The sequence below is a fragment of the Cricetulus griseus genome, chromosome 4 (genome assembly GCF_003668045.3).
Source record: "Cricetulus griseus strain 17A/GY chromosome 4, alternate assembly CriGri-PICRH-1.0, whole genome shotgun sequence".
Lineage (NCBI taxonomy): Eukaryota > Metazoa > Chordata > Mammalia > Rodentia > Cricetidae > Cricetulus > Cricetulus griseus.
In genome coordinates, this window is record NC_048597.1 from 42,605,408 (window position 1) to 42,626,032 (window position 20,625).

Genomic DNA, 20,625 nt, shown 5'->3' on the forward strand with positions numbered 1-20,625 from the left:
TGGAGGGAGGATGGAGCATAACTAAAGATGGCAGGGAAGCAAAGTGCAAATGCACAATGATATCCACGCATGGAAATGTCACTAAGAAATACAATATCTTGTATGTTTACCAAATAAGTCAGTAAAAAATAAACATAAGAAAACAACCATTTTTTAAAAAGAGTTGTTCTTTCAACAATGCAGTGTTTTTTCTCCTATGTACAGGTGCCCCTTGATTCCCACTAGAGAGTTACACGTAATAAAACAAATTGAAAATATCAAAAGGAGAGTGTGTGTTTAATATGCCTGTCTGCTGATAAACATAGCTTAGCCATACAGACCACACTAGAGCATGCTTCATTCACGTTGTGATCAGCAGTATACCAAGAGCTGGGGCCTGCTGGCAATGACCAGTGTCCTAAGAGGATAAACTGGAACACACTGCCAGCCCCTGCAAAGATCACAACTCAAAATTCCTTCTGAATACACACGGCTCTACCAGAATGTAAAAATCAAGAATCCCTCAGAGACAGATGGCATCTCTGTCAACTGAAGTGAAGTTTTCTTTTGAAAACTGATTCTTTATGGTTTATCCATCCCATAAATGAGCCACTAGGAAAGAGGAGCTTTCTCCTGTAGGAGCTCAGACCATACCACATGCATTCTGCTGCTTAAGAACTCAGAAAAATGAACTTGGAGCTCTTGATAGACATGTGTAGAGACTTTCTTCACTGCGGTTTCCTCAGCCTCTTTACCACCTCATACTGAAAAATCACTACTTTAATCAAAAGAGACCAGGAAAAACTATCCGAGCAAGGAGCTGAGTGGGATGATGGGGCATTTTCTAAACTTACCCATTGGCTACAGGGGACGGGGGGGGGGGGGGTGACATCAAAACTAAAGAGAAGTTAACTGCTTTACTTATGTTCGCAGTCTTTCTCCTCACGATAGCCACCCTTTCCTCACATGTGTGACTGATCAGTCTGCATGGACTTCTGCACCATTTCCTAAGCAGAGCAATCGGAACCCTAGTTTAAGACACCTAAAGCATTATAAGAAGTCCAGTTCAGATCCCAAACAACACACAGCCAGGATCAGAGGGAGCATTGGTTCAACGGCCTGGAGTGTACACTGTGGCATTCATGATGTGTCGACTGGGGCTACCCTTAAATATACACAGATAAATCCTAAGATACATTATGGATGTATTTGCTATGATGAGAACATTCAGTCAAAGCAACTAACCCTTTGAACAAGAGGAGGAAAAATATCCACAAACTGTTAAAAACAAGGAGAAACAACCTCTCTCTCAAGGTTATGCAGAAAATTAATAATAGCCTAAAGGCATTAGAAATTGCCTCAGGGCTCCTGCAACTAATAGGTAAAAGAGGAGCAACAAAAAGATGTCAGAGTCTATTCAGTTACTATTTGCAGTCTGTTCATTCCCAGGTGCTTTTGTCTTACAATCAGTATGATTTGTCTTTCATGTGCTTTGACTATAGTATATATAGTCATTTTCTGTCTTGGTTTAGATGGTTAAAAAGAATTGATTTTGCCTGCTAGAATATTTAAACCTAAAAAAATTCCAAAACAAGTTGTTTGAGATGTATTTGCCTTAATTGCTCCATATATCTGTTTGGAATAGATAGTTCAATTTATTTTTATTTATTTTGTGGGTTTGCAGACTGCTGCCGTCCGCAGCCAGTTAGGTATCTAGATAATTAACTTACCAGGGCTCATGCCACATCCATCATCCAGGAAACACAACATGAATCCTCCCTGCAGTGTTTCATTAGCCACTGTAAGAAAAAGCAGTTATTCCTAATAAATATTGGGCTTAATTTGTTCATCAGAAAATCATGCTGCTCCCATAATTATTTGTCCTCCTCCATGGCAGGCATGGAGCCCCAGGTATGGAATCGAGATGGGCTTGGAATGGAGTCTTGGCTATAGCTTCCTAAGAAACTGCAGGGAGAAAACAATCACAAGAAAGAGGATTTAAATTAACACAAAACATCCACAGGTGAGTAAATTATGCATACAGCAGGACAGGACCTACCCAGGACCTGAACTGGTCCTTTAAACTTCTGGTAATTTTCCCCTGGAAGAGGGGAGAATGGTAATCACGAGAGGTGACCCCAGGATCTCTCTATCAACCTGGTCATCCCATATGCCCTTCCAACAATGCAGCAATTCTAAAACAAATCGGGGCCATTCTTCCTAAATTCATCAGGCTCCCTTCTAAGTAGTGAATTCCCCTGAGAGCCTTTGTAGTGGTTCTTTTTAGCCGAAGATATTTGCTTCTTGATGGTGCTTTTGATTTCTGGAAAAGGTTGAAGTCAATTTTGATGAAGGAGAGATGCCATCAAATTACATAATCTAAGCTACGGCTGAAAATGTTAAAGGTGTAACTAAAATAATGACACTAATTTTAGCACTCAGGTTGGAAACCAGCTCTGAAACTAATTTCAACAGCTGGGTATGAGTATAACACGTTTCCTTTTTAAATAACAGTGCTATTGATGAGTACCATATGCACAACAAGTAACATATGCTTAAAGTATATAACTTGATTAATCTGGGGGTATGTCACAATCCAAGCAGAGAACACATCTAGCACCCCAAATAATTCCTCCTGACCTTCTGTTATTCCTCCCCTTCTACACCTGATCACCCTGACCTACTCCTCAGACAACCATTGATATATGTTCTGTTATCAAGAATTGTTTTCTGCCATATTTAAATCAACCTGTGTATTCAAAGTTCAATTAAAACTCACATTTAAAATTGAGGCAATACTCAAGGTAGCCAATGAAATAAACTATCTAAAACATGCACCTAGTTGTATAAACCCACTTTGGTTACTATAACAAAATATTTGAGGCTGGATAATTTGTGAGGGGAAAAATATTTATTTATCTTATGATTCTGCAGGTCTAAGAGCATGGTGCCATTTTCTGCTCAGCTCTGTAAGGGCTTCAGGGTATACCAAATACCAGTGGGAAGACTGAATACAAGAGCATGTGACAGAGTGACCAAATGGCAAGGCAGGCAGCCAGAAGCACAGAGTCAAAATAATGACAACCTAATTAGAACAACATTAATCTCTTTTGAGGACGGAGATTCCCCAATGCTCTAATCACCCCCCGACTAGGCTTGTCCCTCGGAGTCCCATCATCTCTCAATATCATCCACTGGGGACTATGTGTCTAACACAGGAACATTAAGAGGACAAACCACATTCAACCATAAAACTGATTTGGGGAGATTCATAGTAATTTAATCTCGTACTCATGCTAAGAGCTATTCATCATTATTCTTTGTTCATCCAGGAAGTGCATGGGCCAGGACATGGCTTAGCCTCAGCAGTTCTCAGTAGCCACAGATAAATTGGAAGATTTCAAAATATAACAACATATGCAAGAACCCAGAAGACACAATACAAATAACTTGGAAAGACCAAGATTCCCAAGACAAACACTTTACAGACATATGCACACCAGGGGCTCAGGGGTAAACAGTGTGACCTCAAAATCTAGACATCCCTACTACCCACAAAGAGACAGCCTTAGCTCACTCCCTTAAAGCAGTAAGTCTGGGGCTAAAGAGATGTCTCAGCAATTAAGAGCATACACCGTTCTAGCAGAGGACCTGTGTCTGGTTCCCAGCATCTGCATCAGGAAGCCCAAAATTGTCTGTAACCCCAGCTCTAGGGGAATCCAACATTCGTCTCTGGATTCTGAGGCACTTTCACTCACATGCACAAACCCACACATGAAAATACGTGCATACAAACATTAATTAAAAAACAATAAAAATAAACCTTTCTGAGAGAGGTAACTGAGACTCAGAAAGACAAATACAATATTTACTCACTCATAGGTGGATATTAGACAAAAAAGCAAAGATAACCAGCATAAAGTCCATAACCCCACAGAACCTAGGCAACCAAAAGGACCCTAAGAAAGACATACATGGGTCCACCTACGAATGGGAAAAAAAGACAAGATCTCCTGAGTAAATTGGGAGCATTGGGGAGGCAGGGGGAGGGTGGAAGGGGACAGGGGAGGAGGAAAGCAGGGTGGAAAATGTATAGTTCAATGAAAATAAGTCTTTCTTTAAAAGCTATGAGGCTCAGAATCCTATCACCTGTTAAACATGAATTTGCCATCCTCACTTTCACACGACTTATTCCTTCCTCTACTGTTTCCTGTTTGTACTGGGCTTTGGCCAAATCAAAACTTGAGGACTAACAAGTTTTACACTCCTCCCCAATCTGAACATTCTTCCACTGTGTCCTGGTCCTCTCCTCCTCACTGTGATTAGATGACTCTGTTCTGATGTATTGATTTCACTCAGACATTCACCATCTCTTTTCTGGGCGACAGCAACAGCTCCCTAACTTCTTCCTCCCTTAATTACAACATGCAACCCAATTTTAGCCAGCTGTTCACGTCATCACTCCTGTTAAAATCCTACGCTGACTCCCTACGACTCTCAAGAAAAAAGTTGAAGCCACTGAGCAAATCCTACTTCTCTGTCATGCCCTAGCTCTACAACTCCAACCCTTCATCACCCCTCACCAGACCACAATGCCACACAAATATGTTCCCTGAACTAATCTTGAATGCCTCCTGAGTCAGTGTATGCCTTCCCATGCCTGATCCACCAGCTGCTGTCTACTCCCCTTTCAGCTGAGTTAGAGTAAGGTTTTCTCTAGGAGAATTTTTCATACCTCCATGTCATTAGGTACCCGAATGCTCCCTTTCTATTATTGTTTCCCACTGTGATCATCTAACTGGCGTTGGACCTGCGAGTGCACTTATTCTTCCAAAAGACTACACACTCCATCCTAATATCATGTTTCAGCCACAGAGACTCATATTTTCATTTATTTCTCAAACCTTTCATAATTTGAACCGGAAGACTGAAGAGAGCCTTGGGGCTTCAATGGCTACATATCTCATGAACCCTAAGTGCTCATCTTAACATGTTCAGATAAGAGAAGTGATATGAGGAACCTTTTGCACTGAGATGGAATCACACAATGGACAATATCTTCTCCCATGTGATCAAAACTAACAGAAGGATGCCTGGTTGGCATAGGAAGGCAGCATTAACTGCGTCACAGAAACTAATGTCATTAGCATCGTAATCTACTAAGACTAACTAATAAATGCACAAAACACTGAGGAACCACAAATGAAGTCAATAAAGAAAGTACGGTTGGTTTGTGTTTTGTAAGCTGTTAGATAATTATCTGTACCACATATCCGCTTATGCATTTTAAACTGTGGTAAGAAAGAAATGATATATGCTTAATTGTGAACAACTATTATGTTAATGTGATTTTTAAAATAAAACTGCTTTCCATGGCAAACAAATTCATGGCCCCAAACCACTCAGATGTTTTCACAAAACTCTAGAAGACATCATTTTGTAAACAGGCCTTCGGGTAAGTGAGCAATTTGACCCTCAGAGTATACATTTCTCAATCTGGCTCCCCACAGGGACACAGTGTTCACAGAGCACTTATATTACATTAAAAATCTATAGAATGTGCTATGATTTGATGAAATAAAATAAAAGCAAAGTACCTACAGGCTTTTCCTTTGAAGAAAAAACAAGAAAGGAAATGTGTGCTCACCTGAAAACACATCAAGTCTCACAGCCCCGGCATCTCTGGAAACAATACAAAAATAACATTACTTCACAGAAAAAAAAATGTGCCTTAAAAATAACATTAATCACAATAGGTTAGGTGAGGTGTAACCTATTATCAGATATCAAACAATACAAAAATCATAAATCACTTAAGATCAATTTCTAACATGGTTCACTGTACATTTATATAGAAAGAAATGTCATCACCCATAATTTGGGAATATTACAAAAGCTAAGACTTAGTAACTTAAAAGACTAGAGAAGGAATTTGGTGGTAGTTATTTTTAAAAGGTTCAAAAAGAATATAAATATAGTGTTTATATTTTAAAGACTTCCTGGAGAATAATACAAAGCCATAGGAAGATTTTTCATGATATATCCCAATTCAAAAACTGAAAAGAAAAGGGAAATTACTATGTCATTTGTACCATATGACCATATTTTATATATGTGTACAAATGAAATGTGTTTCTTTGCAATGGTGGGGGCAGGGCCTCATGCCTCACATGTGCTGGGAAAATATTTTACCCAGTCCTCAAACCGTTAATAAAGGTTTCTCTAGGTTAGAAGTAGGCAAACTATGGACTGTGAACCAAGTCTGGCTCACCAACTGTCTTATAATAAAGCTTTATTAGAGCACAGTCGTACTTGGTCATGTAAGTACTGGTCATGGTTTCCTTAGCCCTACATCAGTAGAATGAAGTCACTTTGGCAGAGGTTGGACAGCTTTTAGAGACAGATAAACTTATTTTCTGATCTTTCACTGAAAATTATTCTGAATGCTGCTCCATGAGATGCGCTGACTAGTGATTTTTCTGCTCTTTTCCCCCTTATTTTCAAAATGTTGTTAATACACAGCTATTTCTTGTATTTCAAGATTTATAAAAGTAAAAGATGATAAAGCAAAGGAGGAAGGGCCCCAAGACCCAGGCTTGCACATCAGCTGTGAGAGAAAAGACCGTGACAATGAGGAATGAAATCTCGGCTGATGAGGAAGAATGCGTGCTAGAGGAAGGGAGTTCTTCGAGGAAGAATGGGCTGGGTCAGCTGGTGCAGATGCTCGTGTCTACATACAACTCAAAGAGAAGACTGAGTGCTGAAGCCGGTATAACCAGTGGCAGGGAAACCCAGCTCTCTCCAGAAATATTCATCAGTTTCAAACCATAAACCGCACCAATAAAACAGAGGTGGCATACTGCATTCAGTTGGCTAGCCTGAAAGTGAGCCACTTTTGCTTTTTCCTGAAGCTAAAATTACCTTAAAGTTCTCATTATATAGAAATTCTGCAAGAATCCCTGCCATTTCTTAAATATTTCCTACTAGTATAGCAAGCACTGAGTGGGATATTGAGTTTTGAAAATTCTCCACCAGTCCTTAACTACAATCTGGTATGTGGTCATCAATGTTCCCACTGTGCCATTGTGCCTTTTACCATGGACATATTAGGTGCTCAGCAAATGCCACTGTACTGAAGTCAAAAGTTTGCTGCATATGTTGTGTGTTTGCTGCCTTCTTGTGTGTTAGATGTCTACTAAAGGGCCAGGCACATGAGAACAAACACTCTACCACTGAGCCATACTGCCAGCAGAAACTGGAGACTTTAAAAATGCCGTTTGTTTATATGGGATGCCTGCTAGATGATTTATATAGCATTGCTTTGTCAGCACAGAAAAGGTTCTCTTCAGATAATCATTACAATAGGACACCTCCAGTCGTCCCTTCCTATGTTACCACCCTTCCTTCCTCTTTATACGATTTTCTTTTACGATATGTAAATACTAATCTTTACACCCACAGGAAATCAACAGAGTCTTGGATATAATATAAAATAATTTATTAGCGTAACAGGGAAGCATACAAAAAAACATCAGGAGGCTGACTGGGCATCGTAAATAAAACGTTAAACGTGCATTTTCTTTTGATGAAAAATATCAGCATCTAAGCCAGAGTAGAAAACATCAGTGTCTGCCAAAGCCAGAAAAAAGACCAGTGTGGAGTGTCAGAGGAAACAGAACAGAGGAAGGTTGAAGCCCAGCCCAGCCCTAAGAGACACCTGCCACCTACTCTTCTCCCCCAGTCCCTACTCCACAGAGGAATGGAATCTAAAGGGCGCCACTTCTCCCATTACTTCAAGGAAAGTAGGAGACCCGGCTGGCCAGTGAGCACAGGAATCCTGCTGTCTCCACCTCCTTGGCATTGGAATTACAACCGCACCATGGAACCAGGCATTTTTATGTGGACTCTGGAATCCTCGTGCTCACAGGCAAGTCCTTTATTGAACAAGCTCCCTGCACCCCCTGCCTGACTATTTCCACTTGAACCGTCCTTCTCTTGTGCAAAGTTTCACTAGGGGCAAACTAACAATACGGTGGCTGTAGGTGACCAAGGTGCTGGAGGTTCACAAACGCAACTCTGAGAACTCTTTCTCCATCACCTCTGTCATTCCTGAACCCAGGCCAGTCTCTTACTCCCCCAGTCACAGCAACCATCCTCTGCTGTGTGGAGGGTTCTCACTGTCCCCTTCCTGCTACCTCCTGCTTTTAGTTACCCTGCCCAATCAGACAAACAAATGTTTTCTTTCAGAGTTAGAGATAGGAAGCCCCTGAAAATGGAGCATTCATTCAGTAGCAGTTGGAATCTAGAGGTGTGGGCTATCCTTGTAGGAGCATCAGCCACCACAAACTACACAGACACCAACCATGCTGATCCTTGGTCCTGGCCCCATCTCTTAGCTCCTGACTTGAATAGTTTATTATTTTCTTATTTTGCTGTCTACCTCACAGAGAGGGTATTTAAGAAAAGAAAACGCCAGGCGTTGGTGGCGCACGCCTTTAGTCCCAGCACTCAGGAGGCAGAGGCAGGCGGATCTCTTTGAGTTCGAGTCCAGCCTGGTCTCCAGAGCGAGTGCCAAGATAGGATCCAAAGCTACACAGAGAAACCCTGTCTCAAAAAACCAAAAAAAAAAAGAAAAAGAAGGAGGAGGAGGAAGAGGAAGAAAAGAAAAAGTGCTAGCAGTTTTTTCCCCTTGGTGCTGGGAGGAATTCTTAGGTAGCTAGCTAATTACCACACTCTGTGTGTGCTCTCGGAAAGACCATCTTATTTCTAAGGTTGGAAATGAGAGGCCAAACCAAAAAGCTGGTATGTTATCAACTAGTGACAGGGAATTTAGTTCCCCCTTTAAGAGCATCCATCAGACAACTGCAGGCTGTTTCTTGGGTGGACTATGCTGCACAGAAAGAAAAAAACAATTTTTCTTTAACAAAAAAATAGAGACATAAACAAGCCAGTGTTCAATTGGGCTGAGAAAATGAAGGTCTAAGCTAGGTGTGGTGGTGTTCCCACAATCCCAACACTGAGAAAAGGAAATCATGAGTTTGAAGCCAATCTGGACTCTTACAGAAAACCTGGAGCAGGCTTCGCTGCATAATGAGACCTTGCCTCAAGGGAAAACAAAACAAAAGCTGAGTCTTTTCCAATTCACCCAAAACACATTACTGGATGGAACTTAACTTGCTAAAGAGGTTACTTAAGCCTCAATACAGTTGTCAAGCTTAGTAAAATGTGGTGCTGGGTTCTATAGCTACATGGTCTACACTTGAATTCTAGCAGCAACTGAAAAGCTTTTAGCAACTGTGCCAAACAGCAACAGTACAAATAAACTACCTAGTCTCTCTGAGCAGCATGCCTATGTATGCAGAACTGGTATAATGATCCCCACCTCAGTGTGACACTGAAGAGATGCATGAGTTATGTAATGGCAAATCTTGGTTGTCAATTTGACACACCTGGGAAAAGGGAACCTCAGTTGAGGAACTGCTTCTATCAGATAGGCTTGTGGGCTTGTCTTTGGGAGACATTTCTTGATGATTCATTAGCGTGCCAGGGCCCAACCCACTGTTGGGAGCACATCCCTAGGCAGATAGAAATAGAAACAGCTGGCAGAGCAAGCCAGAAGCAGCATTTCCTCATGGTCTCTGATTCACATCCTGCCTCCAGATTCCTGCCTCAGCTTCCTGCAGTGACAGACTATGACTTGGAAGTGGAAGCCAAATAAACACCCTTTCCCCTCAAGTTGTTTTTGGTCAGTGTTTTGTCACAGCAACTGAAAGCCAACTAGGACAAGTTGAGATACATACATAAAGCGTATATAAACACATGGCATACAGGAAGAGAGAAGCTCACGAGTACAATTGGCTTCAAAACCAAGACAAGGCATATGCAGATATAAAACTGAAAAGATAGCCACAAGGCTATCTGCTTTACACAACTACTAACAGAAAAGCAGGCATCCAGGTTCCCATAGCTTCAAATACGACACCACAAATTAAAGGTGAGCAATTCTCATTTGTTCTTTTCTTACAGAACTTGGATCGTGTAGGAAAGCAAATTACAGCACATTACAAAGGGAGATAATAGCTGTTAGGTCTCAAACCCAAGACAAATGGCTCACCAAAATGCTTATTAACATAGCAAAGTGGACTCTGGCTGCCAGCCTCCATCAGTCCCTACCTGTTGTTACAGGGTCCTCCAGGGTAGCATGCCCCAGACCCTACTCTCATCTGGGCTGCTCTTCCTATAGCTGCTTCCCCATACAGCCCAGCCATTTTAGCTACCATGTTCTTTTGGTCTGCTGGCCTCTTGGCTCCTAGCTCATCCCTCACCTCTCTCCCATCTACTCACATGCTTGGTTCAATCTGCCAGTTATGTTCACTTTGGATTCTCCCAAAAGTCCCTGCCTCTGCCTGTGCTCTTACTTTTATCTATAATTTAAAAAAAAAAAATTCAACCCCTTAGGAGCAGTCATGTCCTCTTTTCTTTTTTTTTATTCCACAGCACTACAGTTTTATTTCAAACATAAATAGATTATTATATTTGATTCTTGAAATTTCCTCCATGATCTTTGTTCACATACAAGTCTTACCTTGCGTTGTCCAGCAACTCAGCCAGCGCTCCAAAGAGGAAACTGTGAGTTGTGCTGATGAAGAAATAAGAGGAGAACAAAAAGGTAAAGTGGGTATGTAATCAGAGTAAGGTGTAAGACACAGGCAAGAATTCTCCAGCTCCAGACAGCTCACCAATTAGGAGGGGATGGGGGATTTAATTATGGACAGGGGAGAGCAAACAATACAGAAGGAGAGGCAGGTAGGAGGGATAAATGGCACTATGGGTGCTTTAAAAAGATATAGGGGATAATTATATTTACCTAAAAATACACATAATAAATGAGTGTGCATCACATGTATGATTAATTATATTTGAATTCACTTTAGTCAAAAAATGTTTTAAAACAGCTTGCTAAGCACAGTCAAGACTGAAGTAAAACGTGCATGTCACATGGTCAAGGGAAGTAGATATTTTTTGTTTTTAAAAATTTGTTGTATTCAAGATAGACAAACCTTTATCCAAACTTACCAAACAACAGAGAGTGAACATGCAAACTAATAAATACAGCAATGAAAAAGGGGCCATAACAACAGACACAGAGGAAATCCAGAGAATCATCAGGTCATACTTCGAAAACCTATATTCCTCAAAATTCAAAAATCTAAAAGAAATGGACAACTTTCTGGACAGATTTCACTTGCCAAAATCAAATCAAGAACAGATAAGCAACTTAAATAGACCTATAACCCCTAATGAAATAGAAGCAGTCATCAGAAGTCTCCCAACCAAAAAAAAAGCCCAGGGCCAAATGGCTTCAGTGAAGAATTCTACCAGAAATTCAAGGAACAGCTAATACCAATTCTCCTCAAAGTATTCCACATAGTAGAAGCAGAAAGGTCATTACCAAACTCTTTTTATGAGGCTTCAATAACCTTGATACCCAAGCCACACAAAGACACAACTAAGAAAGAGAACTGCAGACCAATATCCCTCATGAACGTTGATGCAAAAATTCTCAATAAATTACTGGCAAATCGAATCCAAGAACACATCAGAGAAATCATCCACCATGATTAAGTAGGCTTCATCCCAGGGATGCAAGGATGGTTCAACATATGAAAATCCATCATTGTAATCCACCATATGAACAAACTGAGTTTTTTTAAAAAAAAAAAAAAAATGAGCATCTCACTAGATGCCAAGAAAGCCTTCGGCAAAATCCAACACCCCTTCATGATAAAGGTCTTGGAGAAATCAGAGATAACAGGAACATACCTCAACATAATAAAAGCAATACACAGCAAGCCAATAGCCAACATCAAATTAAATGGAGAGAAACTCAATGTAATTCCTCTAAAATTGGGGACAAGACAAGGCTGTCCACTCTCTGCATACCTCTTCAATATTGTTCTTGAAGTTCTAGCTAGAGCAAAAAGACAACAAAAGGAGATCGGGGGAATACAAATCTGAAAGGAAGAAGTCAAATTTTCACTATTTGCAGACGATATGATAGTTACATAAGTGACCCGAAAAACTCTACCAGGGAACTCCTACAGCTCATAAACACATTTGGCAAAGTGGCAGGATACAAGATTAACTCAAAAAAATCTGTATCCCTACTATATACGATGATACATTGGTGGAGAAAGAAATCAGAGGGCTAGAGAGATGGCTCAGAGGTTAAGAGCACTGGCTGCTCTTCCAGAGGACCTGAGTTCAATTCCCAGCAATCACATGGTGGTTTACAATCATCTATACTGAGATCTGGTGTCCTCTTCTGGTGTGCAGTAATACATGCAGGCAAAAGGATGTATACATAATAAATAAATCTTAAAAAAATAACAGTTAGGGCGTTGGTGGCGCACGCCTTTAATCCCAGCACTCGGTAGGCAGAGGTAGGCAGATCTCTGTGAGTTTGAGGCCAGCCTGGTCTACAGCTGGAGTGCCAGGATAGGCTCCAAAGCTACACAGAGAAACCCTGTCTCAAAAAACCAAAAAAAAAAAAAAAAAAAAAAAAAGTCTTGGGGCTGGAGAGATGGCTCAGAGGTTAAGAGCACCGACTGCTCTTCTAGAGGTCCTAAGTTCAATTCCCAGCAACCACATGGTGGCTCACAACCATCCGTTATGAGATCTGGTACCCTCTTCTCGTGTGCAGATATACATGGAGGCAGAATGTTGTATACATAATAAATAAAATCTTTTTTAAAAAAGAAGAAGAAATCAGAGAAACATCACACTTTACAATTGCCACAAACAACATAAAATACCTTGGGATAACACTAACCAAAAAAGTGAAAGGCCTGTACCATAAGAATTTTGAGTCTCTAAAGAAAGAAATTAAATAAGATACCAGAAAATGGAAAGATCTCCCATGCTCTTGGATAGGTAGGATCAACATAGTAAAAATGGCAATCTTGCCAAAAGCAATCTACAGATTCAATGCAATCCCCATCAAAATCCCAACACAATTCTTCACAGACCTTGAAAGAACAATTCTCAACTTTATATGGAAATACAAAAGACCCAGGATAGTCAAAACAAGCGTGTTCAATAAAGGAACTTCTGGAGGCATCACCATCCCTGACTTCAAGCTCTATTACAGAGCTAAAGTCCTGAAAACAGCTTGGTATTGGCACAAAAATAGACAGGTAGACCAATGGAATGGAGTTGAAAACCCTGATATTAACCCACACGCCTACGAACACCTGATTTTTGACAAACAATCCAAATTTATACAATGGAACCAAGAGAACATCTTCAACAAATGGTACTGGCATAACTGCATGCGGACATGTAGAAGACTACAGTTAGACTCACGCCTATCGCCTTGCACAAAACTTAAGTCAAAATGGATCAAAGACCTCAACATAAACTGAGTTACAATAACCCTAATAGAAGACAAAGTGGGAAATATCCTTGAATTAATTGGTACAGGAGACTGCTTCTGAACATTACACCAGTAGCACAGACACTGAGATCAACAATTGATAAATGGGACCTCCTGAAACTGAGAAACTTCTGCAAGGCAAAGGACATAGTCAGCAAGACAAACGACAGCCCACAGACTGGGAAAAGATATTCACCAACCCCACATCTGACAGAGGGCTGATCTCCAAAATATACAAAGAACTCAAGAAGCTAGTCTCCAAAACACCAAACAATCCAATTAAAAAGTGGGGTACAGAACTAAATAGACAATTCTCAATAGAGGAATCTAAAATGGCTGAAAGACACATAAGAAAGTGTTCAACATCCTTAGCCATCAGGGAAATACAAATCAAAACAACTCTGAAATACCATCTTACTCCTGTCAGAATGACCAAAATAAAAACCACAATGACAGTTTATGCTGGAGAGGATGTGGAGAAAGGGGAACAATTCTCCCCTGCTGGTGAGAGTGCCAACTTGTACAGCCACTTTGGAAATCAGTATGGCGACTCCTCAAGAAAATGGGAATCAGTCTACCACAAGACCCAGCAATTCCACTCTTAGGCATATACCCAAAAGAAGCACATTCATACAACAAGGACATCTGTTCAACGATGTTCATAGCAGCACTATTTGTAATAGCCAGAAACTGGAAGCAGCCTAGATGCCCCTCAACCGAAGAATGGATAGAGAAAATGTGGTACATTTACACAATGGAGTACTACTCAGCAGAAAAAAACAATGGAATCTTGAAATTTGCAGGAAAATGGATGGAACTAGAAGAAACCATTCTGAGTGAGGTAACCCAATCACAAAAAGACAAACATGGTATGTACTCACTCATATGCGGATTTCAGACATAAAGGATTACCAGCCTACAATCCACACTGCCAAAGAAGCTAGTAAACAAGGAGGACCCTAAGAGACATACATGGTCCCCTGGAGAAGGGGAAAGGGTCAAGATCCCCTGAGCAAATTGAGAGGATGGGAAGAGAGGAGAGTGATCTAGGAGAATGAGAAGGGGAGAAGAGGAGGGGTGCAGAGGACATGAGGGAGCAGAAAATTTAGTCAGGAGAGGAATAGAAGATAATAAGAGGGCTGGAGAGATGGCTCAGAGGTTAAGAGCACCGACTGCTCTTCTAGAGGTCCTAAGTTCAATTCCCAACAACCACATGGTGGCTCTCAACCATCCCTTATGAGATCTGGTGCCCTCTTCTGGTGTGCAGATATACATAGAAGCAGAATGTTGTATACGTAATAAATAAATAAATCTTAAAAAAAAAAAAGAAGAAGAAGAAGATAACAAGAATGGAGATACGAAAATAGAGGGAGAGATTTTAGGTTTACAGAGAAATCAGATACTAGGGAAATGTCTGGAGATCTACAAAGATGATACCAGCTAACAATCTAAGCAACAGAGGAGAGGCTACCTTAAATGCCCTCCCCTGATAATAAGATTGATGACTGACTTATATACCACCTGATAGCCCTCATCCAGCAGCTGGTGGAAGTAGAAGCAGACGCCCACAACTAATCACTGAACTGAACTGGAATCCAGATGCAGAGAAGAACAAGTGAAAAGCAAAGGGGTCCAGACCAGGCTGGAGAAACCCACAGAAACAGCTGACCTGAACATCGGGGAACACTTGCTCCCCAGACTGATAGCTGGGATACCAGCAGGGGACTGAACCAGACCCCAGGAACATGAGTTTCAGTGAGAAAACCTCAGAAATCTACGGGACCTGCTATAATAATTCAGTACTTATCCCTAGCATAGGTGTGGACTTTGGGAGCCCATTCCACATAGAGGGATACTCCCTGAGCCAAGACACACGGGGGTGGCCAAGGCCCTATCCCAAAGGATATGATAGACTCTGATGACACCCTATGGAAGGTCTCACCATCCAGGGGGAGCAAAAAGGACATGTGATAGGTAGGGTTTTAGTTGGTGGGATGGTAAGGGAGGACGGGAGGGAGAAGGAAGTGGGATTGTCATGTAAAACAATCTTGTTTCTAATTCAAATTTTAAAAAAATCTGAGAAAAAAATTGTTGTATTTTTATGTGTGTGGGTGTTTTGTTTACATGTAAGTGTGTGCACCATGTGAATGACTGGTGCCTGTAGAGACCAGAAGAATGTGTGGGATCCCCTGGAATGGTGTTACAAATGGCTGTGACCCACCATGTGGGTGCTGGGAATTGAACCCTGGTCCTCTGGAAGATCAGTGTTTTTAACTGCTAAGCCATCTCTACAGCCCCTTAGTTTGTTTCATTGTTAACATTTTACTAGCATAAAAAGAAATAGGCTTCATTGCAAGGTGTTCATACATTCATATCTTTAGATTTTGTTTTATAAACATGTTTTACCAAAATATCCTAAAAAGGGGAGACACCAATGAATGCATTATTGCTACAAAACACTTTGACCTTTTAAATTTGCAACATAAATATTTACTCAGTGGTTCCTTTTCTATAAAATTTTTCATTAAATAAAGTATGAACAAATTATTTTGGGAGGCTATTTATCAAAACCTGTGGATACAGAAATTAGCAGGTGCCATCTTTACTCCACTGTCTATAAATTTGTGTGGAGTTTGGCCAGAGTTGGAGAGGTGATCTTAAAATAAGCTTCCCATCTCCCTATGGTCTCTGTCCTGAAACCAGGTTCTCTCCGGAGCATGATGGATTTCCACCATGTTCTCTGCTTCCAACACTTGCAGGGCCGAAGGGTGATCTGTGGGTGAAACGGGGCTCCCTTCAGGATCAGGTGCTTGCCTTCTTTTCCTGATGTAGACATTTCAGACATCAGCCTTCACACACCATAGGGAAATCCAGCTTGCAAGTTTCTCTTTGTGTAAAACTTGGTTCCCAGCACCCACACTGGGTACTGTAACTGCCAGTGATTTTAGTTTTAAGGAGTCTGCCACCCTCATCTGACCTACACACACACACACACACACACATACACACACACACACTATATATATATATATATATATATATATATATATAATTATATTTGAGACAGGGTTTCTCTGTGTAGCCCTGGATATCAGGGAACTCACTCTGTAGACCAGACTGTCCTTGAACTCAGAGATCTTCTTGTCTCTGTCTCCTGAGTATTTCGATTAAAAACTGCACACAATGGAGGTGGGGTTCTTCTCCACCATAAAATTCACAGTCCTTGCAACACTGGCTCACGCTTTTTCTTGAACTCACTCAACACTGTTTCATTTGTCTTTAAGCTACTGGGTCCATCCTTCCAGCTTAAAACCATTCTCCACAGCAGGTAAATATCTGCTTGACACCACCCAGTCTTCTCTGCTACCTTAGAATCAAGCAGATAGCCCTATACCACATGGGCACCCTTCCCCAGACACACCACCAAAATGTGTTCCATCCATCGTATCAGTTGGTACTTTTGGTAAATCCAAATTACTAAGCAATTCCTCAATACCAACTCACTGCTGTACTGTGCCGAAATGGAAGTGACAAATGACACAAAAAATTCGAGGTCACTTGCCTCTGCAATCTGACTGCAGTACCTTCCCTTTCCATGGTTTCACTTTCTGTGGGTTTTATTAAACTTAGTATCACTCCAAAAAATATTAATTGGAAAGTTCCAAAAATAAGTTGACCATAAATGGCATACCACTCTAAGTCACTTAGTGACCTACCTTGTTCTACTTTACTTCAACATGGTATATGGTTGTAACTGGTCTGTATTATTGTTTTTGTTCATCTCTGTCTCCTGCATCAACTCTATAACAGGCATACATGCATAGGAAGAAGTAAAGATACAGCAACACATGAAGATTTTTAATCTTTACCTGTAGTTCAGTATCGCACCAAATTTTAAGCATGCACTTGGGGCATCTTCATCAATAGTCATGGTTAAGAATGTACTGTACTATTTCTTTTCTTATTTTTAATTTTGTGTGTAAAGGTGTTTTGGTGCATGCCTGGTACTCAGGAAGGGCAGAAGATAGTGTTAGGAGTTACAGAGGGTTGCGGGCATCCTAGGGTTAGGAGTTACAGAGGGTTGCGGGCATCCTAGGGTTAGTAGTTACAGAGGGTTGTGGGCATCCTAGGGTTAGGAGTTACAGACGGTTGCAAGCCACCCAGTAGATGCTTCAGATTGAACCCTCCGAAAGAGCAGCCGATCCTCTGAAAGAGACGCTAGTCCTTCCAACTGCAGAGTCATCTCTCTAGCCAGACTGTACCATTTCGAGCCGCTAGTCCTTCCAACTGCAGAGTCATCTCTCTAGCCAGACTGTACCATTTCAATCAACAGCTAGTTAAGAGGACCCAAAAGACATCTGATCCTGACCACGAAGGAAAACTATCAGATTGCTGCCCACAGCTATTGAGATGTACACACTCGAATTACTCTGTAAAGCAACGTATTTTTTTTATTTTTTATTTTTGTTTTTTGAGACAGGGTTTCTCTGTGGCTTTGGAGGCTGTCCTGGAACTAGCTCTTGTAGACCAGGCTGGTCTCAAACTCACAGAGATCCGCCTGCCTCTGCCTCCCGAGTGCTGGGATTAAAGGCGTGCGCCACCACCGTCCTGCCTGCAACATGAATTTTTACAGCGTCTTCCAGTGCGTCAGAATAAGGATCGAAAGGATGGGGAGTAGTTCTAATCTGCTGGCCAACATTTAAATAGATTTGTTAAGTGATAAATGTGGGACCATCTTTCCACTTGGTTTTAACTAAAGAGCATCAAAATGATTCAGTCCCCAGGTATAGCGTTATTACTTTCCCCCAAAGAACTGACACGCAGCAGCATAAATACATTCTTAAATCCGTCCTACCAAGTTCATTAGGCTTTTGTTTTCCAACTGAATAAGGTGGTAGCACGTGGAAAAACTCCTCCATTCCAACCCCTCCAGGAAACTCCCCGCCCCCGTTCCGACCCCTCCTGGAAACTCACGAGTTTGCGTGGATAAAATCCAGGTGCAGTTTAGCCCTCTGCAGCAAGGCATATTTGTCCATGTTCTCAAACACGACCTGTGAACACCAGAAGACACTCACGTCTGGTCGAACACTGTACGCCCACGCATAGCACACGCACACGTCTATGTCCACGCCCACGCGCGCTGGCTCGCTTGCAGAGCACGCACTCGACAGACGCATGCGCCCCCTGGAGTTCTCAGTGAGAAGCTAACTTTGCGCTGTGGCTCCTCTCTGGGAGGTTCTTATTTCGGTTTGGTTTGGTTTGGTTTGGTTTGGTTTGGTTTGGTTTGGTTTGGTTTGGTTATGTTTTGAGATAGAGTCTCACTTCATAGTCCTAAGTATCCTGGCACATAGTATGTACACCAGGATGGCCTTGAACTCACAGAGATCCACTTGCCTCTGTCTCCTGAGTGCTGGAATTAAAGGCCACTATGCTAGGCCCTTCTGAGAGGTGCTTGATCTTTTCAGCCATGAGGTTTCTATTATAGGAAAAGGCACCAGCCAAAGAAACACACCCTGAGCACAGCCACAGAAACTCACTTTGGCCCTGCAACCAGATCCAAAGAAATGTACCCTGACCCTGAAACCAGTGCCAAAGAAACACATTTTGTCCCTGGAATCAGAGCCAGTGAAAGAAATACACCCTGGCCCTAAAATTAGAACCAAAAGGCTAAAAGTGGCCAGTGAAAGAAACACACTTTGGCCCTGAAACCAGAGTCAAATCTGACCCTAAACCTGTGCAGAAAACCAACCAATCCCTAAGCAGGAGAGCTAGCCAGTCTAAGCTCAGGGATTGAAATCTGACCAATCCCCACCCTGGAAATCTCCCTGGAAAAAGTCTGCCAGGGAGATCCCTATAAACCCTGTGTCTGTTCAGCTTGTGGCTGTCCAGCTGCCTTCTTCCACCCTGGCAGAGGCAGTGGCTTTCCTGGATTCTTCCCTCCCAATAAATCTCTTGAATGAGGTTTGCCTGAGACCTTCCTTAGCAGGAATGGAGCAGAGGAGCAAAATAACAACTTTTCGCAGGAGCCAGAGCAGAGCTGGGCCGAGTCGAGCGAGCAGGGCTGTAGCACTTTTGCTGGGGAAAACCTTCCTCTAGCCAAGCTGAGTTGTTACACTACACTCCAGGAGACCTGAGCCGATACACTGGGAAGCCTTCCCTGAAGCAGGCAGTAAGCTGCTACGCTTACTGTGACCTGTGGTATTCCTTGTCTCCCGAGTGCTAGAATACCTTTCCATCCAAGCTGTAACACTCAGTATTCTGTGGCTCCCGAGTGCCAAAAACCCTGTCCATTCCATCCAATCTGCCAAAATGCTTACATCTATAACCTTAGTTTTTTCCACTTCTGGGCAGTTTCCATCATTATCCATCTGAAGAATGGGAGATTGGAACTGGATCATAACTGGGAGCCTTTAGCCACGCCCCCTCTCCTTTCCTCTCTACCCCTCCCCCATAATCTGATTCAGTACATGGTATGAGACCTGGGGAGGTAAAGTCGTTTCTTCTTGCTTGGGTGGTCCACTTGCACTCTTGGGCATCATGGGTGTAATTATGTTTTCTGCATTTGGAGGGAGAAGAGGGCAAACAGGAGAAAACAGATGACAAAGAGCAGAATTTAGACTGGCTGCAATGTACAGGCAGTCCTGCCATGTTAACAGCTATTGCCACCTGGAGGAGTCATAACCATTTTCTATTCGTCACACCTGCAAAGAACTATTCGATGTGCAGGCCAGTGTCCAAATTCTGTGAGTATACTCAACAGAGCACTGAATTCCAAGTCACCAAAACCTAAGAGGAAGTGGCATTTGTCAAGGACGCTGGAGGGACAGGATTGAGAGGCTAGGAGGTGACTTGACCTCTGACTTCTGTGATCTGTTCAGACTGATTCAAAGGCCAAGGCTATTTGTTGTGGAGACTAACATGGTTCAGTTCTACTTAGCAAATATTTCACATACTATTCTCAAAGTCAGAAAGTCTATTGAGCAGAGAGTCTGAAGTATATGTTTTGTGATTTCAAAGTGTCATATGGGCAATAAAGCCCTCAGAAAATAGAAACAAGAATGTTAAATGTGGAGCAGTCATTCTGCTTAGAAGAAAGAAATTCTTTTTCAGCTGCTATGTTTATAGGAATTGGGGGAGGAAGAGAGAATTTGAATTGCAACCCAGAGGAACACGATGCTCCCCTTTAATTTGACGACTGAAAGTGAACGTAA

At 41.8% G+C, this 20,625-nt stretch overlaps 1 protein-coding gene across 1 annotated transcript in view; it reads right to left on the reverse strand.

Moving 5' to 3' along the window:
• Morc1 (MORC family CW-type zinc finger 1) overlaps positions 1-18,450 on the reverse strand; it is a 160,114-nt gene extending 141,664 nt beyond the window's left edge. Inside the window, exons 1-4 of the mRNA XM_027413258.1 lie at positions 18,389-18,450; positions 10,565-10,618; positions 5,627-5,661; positions 1,710-1,778 (exon numbers count right to left, since the gene is read on the reverse strand). Coding sequence (XP_027269059.1) covers positions 1,710-1,778; positions 5,627-5,661; positions 10,565-10,618; positions 18,389-18,450 — 220 coding nt within the window. The remainder of the gene's footprint in view (positions 1-1,709; positions 1,779-5,626; positions 5,662-10,564; positions 10,619-18,388) is intronic.
• Between the last annotated feature and the right edge of the window lie 2,175 nt (positions 18,451-20,625).